The sequence below is a fragment of the Acanthochromis polyacanthus genome, chromosome 4 (genome assembly GCF_021347895.1).
Source record: "Acanthochromis polyacanthus isolate Apoly-LR-REF ecotype Palm Island chromosome 4, KAUST_Apoly_ChrSc, whole genome shotgun sequence".
Taxonomy (NCBI): Eukaryota; Metazoa; Chordata; class Actinopteri; family Pomacentridae; genus Acanthochromis; species Acanthochromis polyacanthus.
This window is the reverse complement of record NC_067116.1, coordinates 15,908,790-15,921,585: the sequence shown is the minus strand read 5'-3', so window position 1 is coordinate 15,921,585 and position 12,796 is coordinate 15,908,790. Positions and strand designations below refer to the sequence as shown.

The window sequence follows — 12,796 nt, the reverse complement described above, 5'->3', positions numbered from 1 at the left end:
ATCGCTGCATCAACCACTGCAACTGCAGCACCGACAACCACAACCACCGCACAAACAACCACAGCTGCAACAACAACTACTACAACCGCTGCACCAACCACAACCACTGTAGCACCAACAACCACCACAACTACAGCTTCAACTACAACCACAGCACCAACCACCACAACTGCAGCACCAACCACCACAGCAACAGTTCCAACTACAATGACTGCTGGAACCACTGCCACAACAGCAACACCAACCACAATGACTGCAGCACCAACAGCCACCACAAGCACAGTTCCAACAACCACAACAGCGGCACCGACAACCACAACCAGAGCACCAACAACCACAACAGCGGCACTGACAACTACAACCGCGCCAACAACCACAGCTGCAACAACAACTACTACAATTGCTGCATCAACCACTGCAACTGCAGCACCGACTACCACAACCACCGCACAAACAACCACAGCTGCACCAACCACAACCACTGCAGCACCAATAACCACCACAACTGCAGCTTCAACCACAACCACAGCACAAACCACCACAACTGCAGCACCAACTACCACAGCAACAGTTCCAACTACAATGACTACTGCAACAACTGCCACAACAGCAGCACCAACAACCACCACAAGCACAGTTCCAACAACCACAACGGCGGCACCGACAACCACAACCAGAGCACCAACAACCACAGCTGCAACAACAACTACTACAACCGCTGCACCAACCACAACCACTGTAGCACCAACAACCACCACAACTGCAGCTTCAACTACAACCACAGCACCAACCACCACAACTGCAGCACCAACCACCACAACTGCAGCACCAACTACCACAGCAACAGTTCCAACTACAATGACTGCTGGAACCACTGTCACAACAGCAACACCAACCACAATGACTGCAGCACCAACAACCACCACAAGCACAGTTCCAACAACCACAACGGCGGCACCGACAACCACAACCGCGCCAACAACCACAGCTGCAACAACAACTACTACAATTACTGCATCAACCACTGCAACTGCAGCACCGACAACCACAACCACCGCACAAACAACCACAGCTGCACCAACCACAACCACTGCAGCACCAATAACCACCACAACTGCAGCTTCAACCACAACCACAGCACAAACCACCACAACTGCAGCACCAACTACCACAGCAACAGTTCCAACTACAATTACTACTGCAACAACTGCCACAACAGCAGCACCAACAACCACCACAAGCACAGTTCCAACAACCACAACGGCGGCACCGACAACCACAACCAGAGCACCAACAACCACAGTGCCAACAACAACTACTACAATCGCTGCATCAACCACTGCAACTGCAGCACCGACAACCACAACCACCGCACAAACAACCACAGCTGCAACAACAACTACTACAACCGCTGCACCAACCACAACCACTGTAGCACCAACAACCACCACAACTACAGCTTCAACTACAACCACAGCACCAACCACCACAACTGCAGCACCAACCACCACAGCAACAGTTCCAACTACAATGACTGCTGGAACCACTGCCACAACAGCAACACCAACCACAATGACTGCAGCACCAACAGCCACCACAAGCACAGTTCCAACAACCACAACAGCGGCACCGACAACCACAACCAGAGCACCAACAACCACAACAGCGGCACTGACAACTACAACCGCGCCAACAACCACAGCTGCAACAACAACTACTACAATTGCTGCATCAACCACTGCAACTGCAGCACCGACTACCACAACCACCGCACAAACAACCACAGCTGCACCAACCACAACCACTGCAGCACCAATAACCACCACAACTGCAGCTTCAACCACAACCACAGCACAAACCACCACAACTGCAGCACCAACTACCACAGCAACAGTTCCAACTACAATGACTATTGCAACAACTGCCACAACAGCAGCACCAACAACCACCACAAGCACAGTTCCAACAACCACAACGGCGGCACCGACAACCACAACCAGAGCACCAACAACCACAGCTGCAACAACAACTACTACAACCGCTGCACCAACCACAACCACTGTAGCACCAACAACCACCACAACTGCAGCTTCAACTACAACCACAGCACCAACCACCACAACTGCAGCACCAACCACCACAACTGCAGCACCAACTACCACAGCAACAGTTCCAACTACAATGACTGCTGGAACCACTGTCACAACAGCAACACCAACCACAATGACTGCAGCACCAACAACCACCACAAGCACAGTTCCAACAACCACAACGGCGGCACCGACAACCACAACCGCGCCAACAACCACAGCTGCAACAACAACTACTACAATTACTGCATCAACCACTGCAACTGCAGCACCGACAACCACAACCACCGCACAAACAACCACAGCTGCACCAACCACAACCACTGCAGCACCAATAACCACCACAACTGCAGCTTCAACCACAACCACAGCACCAACAACCACAACTGCAGCACCAACTAGCACAGCAACAGTTCCAACTACAATGACTACTGCAACAACTGCCACAACAGCAGCACCAACAACCACCACAAGCACAGTTCCAACAACCACAACGGCGGCACCGACAACCACAACCAGAGCACCAACAACCACAGCTGCAACAACAACTAATACAATCGCTGCATCAACCGCTGCAACTGCAGCACCGACAACCACAACCACCGCACAAACAACCACAGCTGCAACAACAACTACTACAACCGCTGCACCAACCACAACCACTGTAGCACCAACAACCACCACAACTACAGCTTCAACTACAACCACAGCACCAACCACCACAACTGCAGCACCAACCACCACAGCAACAGTTCCAACTACAATGACTGCTGGAACCACTGTCACAACAGCAACACCAACCACAATGACTGCAGCACCAACAACCACCACAAGCACAGTTCCAACAACCACAACAGCGGCACCGACAACCACAACCAGAGCACCAACAACCACAACAGCGGCACTGACAACTACAACCGCGCCAACAACCACAGCTGCAACAACAACTACTATAATTGCTGCATCAACCACTGCAACTGCAGCACCGACTACCACAACCACCGCACAAACAACCACAGCTGCACCAACCACAACCACTGCAGCACCAATAACCACCACAACTGCAGCTTCAACCACAACCACAGCACAAACCACCACAACTGCAGCACCAACTACCACAGCAACAGTTCCAACTACAATGACTACTGCAACAACTGCCACAACAGCAGCACCAACAACCACCACAAGCACAGTTCCAACAACCACAACGGCGGCACCGACAACCACAACCAGAGCACCAACAACCACAGCTGCAACAACAACTACTACAACCGCTGCACCAACCACAACCACTGTAGCACCAACAACCACCACAACTGCAGCTTCAACTACAACCACAGCACCAACCACCACAACTGCAGCACCAACCACCACAACTGCAGCACCAACTACCACAGCAACAGTTCCAACTACAATGACTGCTGGAACCACTGTCACAACAGCAACACCAACCACAATGACTGCAGCACCAACAACCACCACAAGCACAGTTCCAACAACCACAACGGCGGCACCGACAACCACAACCGCGCCAACAACCACAGCTGCAACAACAACTACTACAATTACTGCATCAACCACTGCAACTGCAGCACCGACAACCACAACCACCGCACAAACAACCACAGCTGCACCAACCACAACCACTGCAGCACCAATAACCACCACAACTGCAGCTTCAACCACAACCACAGCACCAACAACCACAACTGCAGCACCAACCACCACAACTGCAGCACCAACTACCACAGCAACAGTTCCAACTACAATGACTGCTGGAACCACTGTCACAACAGCAACACCAACCACAATGACTGCAGCACCAACAACCACCACAAGCACAGTTCCAACAACCACAACGGCAGCACCGACAACCACAACCAGAGCACCAACAACCACAGTGCCAACAACAACGACTACAACCGCTGCACCAACCACAACCACTGTAGCACCAATAACCACCACAACCACAACACCAACAACCACAACTGCAGCACCAACAACCACAACTGCAGCACCAACTACCACAGCAACAGTTCCAACTACAATGACTACTGCAACAACTGCCACAACAACAGCACCAACAACCACCACAAGCACAGTTCCAACAACCACAACGGCGGCACCGACAACCACAACCAGAGCACCAACAACCACAGCTGCAACAACAACTACTACAATCGCTGCATCTACCACTGCAACTGCAGCACCGACAACCACAACCACCGCACAAACAACCACAGCTGCAACAACAACTACTACAACCGCTGCACCAACCACAACCACTGTAGCACCAACAACCACAACAACTGCAGTTTCAACTACAACCACAGCACCAACCACCACAACTGCAGCACCAACTACCACAGCAACAGTTCCAACTACAATGACTGTAGCACCAACAACCACCACAAGCACAGTTCCAACAACCACAACAGCGGCACCGACAACCACAACCAGAGCACCAACAACCACAGCTGCAACAACAACTACTACAATTGCTGCATCAACCACTGCAACTGCAGCACCGACTACCACAACCACCGCACAAACAACCACAGCTGCAACAACTACTATTACAACCGCTGCACCAACCACAACCACTGTAGCACCAACAACCACCACAAGCACATTTCCAACAACCACAACGGCGGCACTGACAACCACAACCGCGCCAACAACCACAACTGCAGCACCAACTACCACAGCAACAGTTCCAACTTCAATGATTGCTGCAACAACTGCCACAACTGCAGCACCAACCACAATGTCTGCAACACCAACAACCACCATAAGCACAGTTCCAACAACCACAACGGCAGCACCGACAACCACAACCAGAGCACCAACAACCACAGCTGCAACAACAAGTACTACAATCGCTGCATCAACCACTGCAACTGCAGCACCAACTACCACAACCACCGCACAAACAACCACAGCTGCAACAACTACTACTACAACCGCTGCACCAACCACAACCACTGTAGCACCAACAACCACCACAACTGCAGCTTCAACTACAACCACAGCACCAACCACCACAACTGCAGCACCAACTACCACAGCAACAGTTCCAACTACGACTGCTGCAAACACTGCCACAACAGCAGCACCAACCACAATGACTGTAGCACCAACAACCACCATAAGCACAGTTCCAACAACCACAACGGCGGCACCGACAACCACAACCACCGCACAAACAACCACAGCTGCAACAACAACTACGACAACCGCTGCACCAACCACAATGACTGCTGCACCAACAACCACCACAACTGCAGCTTCAACCACAACCACAGCACCAACCACCACAACTGCAGCACCAGCTACCACCGCAACAGTTCCAACTACAATGATTGCTGCCACAACAGCAGCACCAACCACAATGTCTGCAACACCAACAACCACCACAAGCACAGTTCCAACAACCACAATGGCAGCACCGACAACCACAACCAGAGCACCAACAACCACAGTGCCAACAACAACGACTACAACCGCTGCACCAACCACAACCACTGTAGCACCAATAACCACCACAACCACAACACCAACAACCACAACTGCAGCACCAACAACCACAACTGCAGCACCAACTACCACAGCAACAGTTCCAACTACAATGACTACTGCAACAACTGCCACAACAGCAGCACCAACAACCACCACAAGCATAGTTCCAACAACCACAACGGCGGCACCGACAACCACAACCAGAGCACCAACAACCACAACTGCAGCACCAACTACCACAGCAACAGTTCCAACTACAATGACTGCTGCAAACACTGCCACAACAGCAGCACCAACCACAATGACTGTAGCACTAACAACCACCACAAGCACAGTTCCAACAACCACAACGGCAGCACCGACAACCACAACCAGAGCACCAACAACCACAGTGCCAACAACAACTACTACAATCGTTGCATCAACCACTGCAGCTGCTGTTACAACATCAACCAGCACAACTTCAACATCATTGACAACTTCAACAACCCCAACTACAGCACCAACCACCACTTTTCCACCCACTCCAAGCATTTCAACACCCTCAGTGCAAGGTATGTGCATTGGCATAACAACTGTAATGTATTACTTCCTATTTGATATACTGAATACTAAATACTTTCCTGAGTAACCAAGAAAATGTTTTCTGCCTTCTTTCTTGTTTTATGTTACATAATAGGTTTGAAAAAACATTCCACTGTGACTTGTGCAATAATAGCCGGGTCTTACAGTAAAACATTGTGCAATACATTTTGACCCAAAGAGAACTGGAACCGTTGTTGCATCCCAAATGCTAATAATGTCACGTTTACAACTTTTAAATATAGAATAACCAAGATAGTCATTAATCACAACTATAGGGATCTAGAATATCATATGTTGCCTGTATTTGTTTTGTTTGTTCCAGCATTTATGATGAGATGTCTGCAAACTCTTGCTTTAGAGACTCATGAAAAGACAAATTTAGTAATGATGTTCTTGTTCAGCTTAGCTTCAAAACTGAAACAGGAGAATCTTTGAACCATTACATTCAAAAGTTCCATATGTGTTATTTCCGTATACATTTCTAAATGTAATGCGTCACAGAGTTGGTGTCACTGGCGCTCCAGATGAAGATAACTACCTTTGGAGAAGTCAGCAATGGAACTATCGTTGAGCTTGTTAAGCAGGTAGGTAAAACACAGTGTGTGAATTATTTTGTGTTGTCAATTCTCTAACACTGTGAAATTGAAAAGGAATGAGATGCAACTACTGATGTTTCCTCTCTGTATCTTCTTTCTATGTAGGTTCTTAGAGAACAGCTCTTGAATGGAACAGCTCACACAGTAACTGTGACAAATATTCAAAGAGTTCAAGTTGGCCCATAGAAGCTACAGAAACAATCAGAAGTGAGCACACAAAGACAGCAATTCAAGCATGTGCTGGAGGTATTGCTTTAGCATCATCTGACCTCCATCGTTTCATTGCATCTGAAAATATTTTCTAAAGTTTGAGCCTCCTGTCAAATGTCATTGTTCTCCACTGAGCTACAGTGGTTTAATCATTTTATCAAGTTAAATATTTGTAGTACCATGCTGGTGGCTACATGGGAATTGTGGAGTTGACCCATGTATTGATTACACAGAACAAGGAAGTTTAAACCAAGAAATTTAATCTGTCAAAGTGATTTATAAGTGCCAGTAATTCTCGTGCTTTGCATAGTAACTGGAGAAGCAAGTGTCATGTTGGCAACCCTTGCAACAAGGTAACAAGTAAAGTACGTGTCTCGTTCATTCCTCCTTTCTTGAAACTCAAATGACAAATCATCCACTTAAGACATTAGCCACTATTTCTTTAGTGAGTGTCTCATAGCAAGGGTGTGCATACCATACTCCAAATCAGAGAAATCTATTGTCACTCAGGTGTTACTGACACAATGTGCAGCATATCTACTGGACCTGAAACTGTCTTTGTTCTTGTGACAAGAGTCAGTTAAACCTTGTATTTTTATAGACTCATCTTTCCAGTTCATGAGACAGCCAAGATTTGACATACCAAAGTAAGATAACCAAGTTTTGATTATGTCTGTAATTTCCTTTCCTTTCTGCCCAGGTCTGTACGCAACAGATTATTACTTCTCAGTGTCACTGATTGTCAGGACAGACACACTACCTCAATGACTGCCCACTAAATAATTACACAACATGTCTTTTTTTAATCTTATGATTCCAGTGGCTAAAGTAGAATTGCATTGTAAGTTGAGTGATGTTTGTTTGATTAAACAAACATCCATCCATCCATCCTCTATACACCGCTTTATCCTCATTAGGGTCGCGGGAGCCTATCCCAGGGTTACATATACAGACAAACAATCACACTCGCATTCACACCTACGGGCAATTTAGAGTAATCAATTAACCTCAGCATATTTTTGGACTGTGGGAGGAAGCCGGAGTACCCGGAGAAAACCCACACATATACAGGGAGAACATGCAAACTCCATGCAGAAAGATCCCAGGCCCACCCTGGGATTCAAACCAGGGATCTTCTTGCTGCAAGGCGAAAGTGCTAACCACTACTCCACTGAGCAGCCCTTAAACCAACATACAATATTAAAATTTATTAATATGGTTTAGGAGTAGGTTGATGCTCGAATATAATTACTTAGGAGATGTGTGATTAAATCCATAAATTCCGATGGAAGAATAACTATTTTGTACACTTTTAATGTTCAGTTTTGAAGTCTGATTGTTGGATGAATTGTAAGAAAATCTGATGTTTTTCTTGTTGATTTTCTCAGCTCCATTCTGGAGTTGTGGCCTGATTGGCAAAGTTGAACTGTGAAGCCAGGTCCCTGTGTTGTACAGATACACTGATCCGGCATAACATTATGACCACCTGCCTAATACTGTGTTGGTCCCATCTTTGCTGCCAAAACAGCCGTGAGCCGTCGAGGTATGGACTCCACTAGACTTCTGAAGGTGTGCTGTGGTATCTGGCACCAAAATGTTAGCAGCAGATCATTTAGGTCCTGTGGGGGGCCTCCATGGATGGGACTCCAGCACATCCCGCAGACGCTCAACTGGACTGAGATCTGGGGAATTTAAAGGCCAAATCAACACCTCAGACTTGTTGTTGAGCTCCTCAAACCATTCCTGAACCATTTTTGCTTTGTGGTATACCAGATTATTCTGCTGAAAGAGACCACAGCCATCAGGGAATACCATTTCCATTAAATAGTGTACATGGTCTGCAACAATCCTTAGGTAGCTGGTACATGTTGAAGTAACATCCACATTGACGGCAGGACCCAAGGTTTCCCAGTAGAACTTTACCCAAAGCATCACACTGCCTCTGCTGGCTTGCCTTCTTCCCATAATGCATCCTGGTGCCATGTGTTCCCCGGGTAAGCGAGGCACACACACCTGGCCATCCATGTGATGTAAAAGAAAATGTGACTCATGACCAGGTCAACTTCTTCCATTGCTCCATGGTCCAATTCTGATGCTCACGTGTCCACTGTTGGTGCTTCCGGCCGGGCAAAGGGGTCATCCTGACTGGTCTCCAGCTATGCAGCCCCATATGCAACAAACTACGATGTACTGTGTATTCTGACACCTTTCTATCAGAACCGGCATTAACCTCTTCAGCAATTTCAGCAAAAGTAGCTCGGACCACACATCAACTTAGAGGACAAAATATTGACTTGCTGAATGATACAGTGCCTATCATAAGTATTCACCCCCTTTGATGTTTTACCCTTTTATTGATTTCATAAATCAATCATGGTCAATAAAATTTGGCTCTCTTAACACAAAAATTTATTGGAAAAAACTCTTTAATGTCAAAGTGAAAACAGATTTCTATAAAGTAATGTTAATGAAAGAAAATTATATAAAAGAAAATAATTGTTTGCATAATTATTCACCCCCTTAAAGTCAGTATTTAGTAGATTCACCTTTGGCTGCAATCACAGCAGTGAGTCTGTGTGGATAGGTCTCAATCAGTCTTGCACATCTGCCCACTGCAATTTTGCTCCATTCTTCTTTGCAAAACTGCTCAAGCTCTGTCAGGTTGCGCGGGTATCGGGCATGAACAGCCCTTTTCAAGTCCAGCCACAAATTCTCTATAGGATTGAGGTCTGGGCTTTGACTCGGCCACTCCAGAACATTTACCTGGTTCTTTTTAACCATTCCTGTGTAGCTTTTGCAGTATGTTTTGGATCATTGTCTTGCTGGAAAATAAATCTTCTCCCAAGATGTAGTTCTCTTGCAGACTGAAAAAGATTGTCCCCCAGGATTTCAGTGTATTTTGCAGCATCCATTCTGCCCTTTGTCTTTACAAGCCTTCCAGGTCCAGTTGCTGAGAAACATCCCCACAGCATGATGCTGCCACCACCATGCTTCACAGTGGGGATGGTGTGTTTTTGGTGATGTGCAGTGCTTGGTTTCTGCCAAACATGACGTCTTGTCTGATGGCCAAAAAGCTCAATTTTGGTCTCATCAGACCAAAGAATCTTCTTCCACTTGACCATGGAGTCTTCCACGTGCTTTTTGGCAAACTCTAGTTGAGATCTAATATGACTTTTCTTCAACAGTGGCTTTCTCATTGCCACTCTCCCATAAAGCTTTGACCGGTGAAGAACCCGGCAGCAGTTGCTACGTGCACAGTCTCTCTCATCTCAGCAGCTGAAGCTTGTAACTCCTTCAGAGTAGTTGTAGGGGTCTTGGTGGCTTCTCTCACTAGTCTCCTACTTGCACGGTCACTCAGTTTACGAGGGCGGCCTGATCTAAGCAGATTCACACAAGTGCCACATTCCTTCCATTTCTTGATAATTGATTTCACTGAACTCCGGGGGATGTTCAGTGCCTTGGAAATTTGTTTGTAACCATCCCCTGAATTGTACTTCTCAATAACCCTTTCCCTGAGTTGCTTAGAGTGTTCTTCTGTCTTCATGGTGTAATGGTAGCCAGGAATACTGATCAACCACTCTCTGGACCCTTCAGACACAGATGTTTTACAACTCAATCACTTGAAACACACCCACACCACTCAGGTGATCTTCATTTCACTAATTGTGAGACTATTGGCAACAATTTGATGGACCTCTATTGAATTAGACCATTAAATTAAAAAGGGGGTGAATAATTATGCAAACAATTATTTTTATTTATATAATTTTCTTTCATTAACATTACTTTATAGAAATCTGTTTTCACTTTGAAATTAAAGAGTTTTTTCCAATAAATGTTTTTGTTAAAAGAGCTCAATTTTATTGACCATGATTGATTTATGAAAGCAATAAAAGGGTAAAACATCAAAGGGGGGTGAATACTTATGATAGGCACTGTATATCCAACCTGCTAATAGGTGCCATGATGACGAGATAATCAATGTAATTCACTTCACCTGTCAGTAGTCATAATGTTATGCGTGATCGGTGTATATCAGGATACTAGGAGACAGAATGGGAATTGCCCTCTCTGAAGGCAGCCCAACTCACCACTGTAGTAAGTGTTAATACGCAGCTGTGAAGAGTAATTGTTTGAAAATTTTTCCTTGATGTCCTTTCTCTTTGCTTAATTTCAGTCAGGCTGCTATATAGTTTGTTTTTTTATTGTTACTGGCTTACTTCTGCAGCGTCATAATTTGTTCTATCTAAACATAATTATGCAGCGTTACATCTGACCTTGTGACAAAAAATTTTTTCCAGAAAATTTTTGTCACTTTTCCTTATTGTTCTGATGCACGCCCACTGACACTTTATTAAGAACAATTGTGCAATTTATTGTGTTAAAATTGGATGTTGCTCATGTTGTTTAGCTCACCAGCTAGCAAAACAAACATGCTAATGCTTAGCTTAGTGGATTTTACAGTTAGTTAACTTGGTAAAAACACATTCTGTTTCCTACAACAATAAAACAAACTATCATTGCATGAAGCTTAGCTTTAACAGAGGAAACACTGAACTAGTCAAGTCCCTGTGGATAGAGAAGAGCTTTGGACAGCTGAGCAGGGTGTGTTACACGGAAACTGTCCGGACTAGAATATTCCTTCCGTAGGAACCATGATGGCAACAGATTTGTCAGATTGTCCTGTGCTACTGGTGGTTGGTGATGAACTTTATACAGCCTCTGCAGGTCTGGATGGCATGTGGGGACCTTATCGAATACAACTGGCTGAAGATTGAGCTCCAGTTTCCACCTGGGATTCTGCATGATGTCTCCTCCCACAAGCCACACCTGAAGAGACTAAACATGACAGTCAAACTTTCAGTCAAGGTGGTTGGTATTTGTGACCAGTCCACCCTGGTACCTATAAGAGTTGTTGCCCTGTGTGGTCCTTCGGTCTTTAAGCACTTGTGGTGGGTGCTTCGAACAAATCCGAGCTTCTGTTGACAGCTGCTGATTTGGTGTGGAGTCCCAAGTCTCAGTGGAGACTGAGGCTCCTATCAACGGTCTGCCAACTTAGGGAAGAAGCTATTTAGCATTTAGAGTCATTGTGTACTGTGTGTACAATGTGTGTGTGTATTCAGAGGCAGCAGTTTTGTTTAGTTTGTCTTTGTGTACTCTTTGTATTATTTTTTGTTATTCATGGTGGCTGTTGTTCCTGTATTTAAGTTTGCCTAAGGAGTTTAGTTTTATTGTTTTGTGTTCAGCTTAGTAATGAACTCTGTTAGCTTTCGTTTCATTCTGTTCTTTGATTTGGCAACATCCACCAGTCTTGTGTTCTTTGTATGATCACTTTTATGTTCAAATGGCCACCAAGCAATAAAATTATTTTACCCAAACCATTAACAACTGGTTATTTTGTTGCATCCAGCCACCCCAGAGGTCCATAGACTCTGTATAAATGTGCTTAATAAATGTCAAAAAATCATGTGGTAGTGCCATCTTTCCTGTATAAAAATGTAGCTCATTAATTGGTTGGGTTTGGTTTATGATACTTAAATATAATTTTTGGACTTAAGAGGGTATAATGTACTGTATTTTTATAATAAAAAAGCATAATAATAATGATAATAACAATAATAATAATAATGAGAACCAAATAGCTGGTGTATTTATTGGAGTTGCTTTCATAAAAAAATGCAATAAAATGTTCAGCCTCAAATGTTATACACTTTCTTTAAACATTTATTTTTAACTGATTGTTTTGGTGTTGTTAGACACAGGGATACAGCAGTTAAATTAAGATATTTAAAATAG

At 45.3% G+C, this 12,796-nt stretch overlaps 1 protein-coding gene across 1 annotated transcript; it reads left to right on the top strand.

Moving 5' to 3' along the window:
* On the top strand, positions 1–6,600 carry LOC127533754 (mucin-2; the record flags this gene model as incomplete). The annotated part of the gene is made up of 2 exons (XM_051947624.1): positions 1–6,163; positions 6,596–6,600. Coding segments are annotated over 2 exons (6,168 nt in total), but the record flags the coding sequence as incomplete, so codon positions are not given.
* Between the last annotated feature and the right edge of the window lie 6,196 nt (positions 6,601–12,796).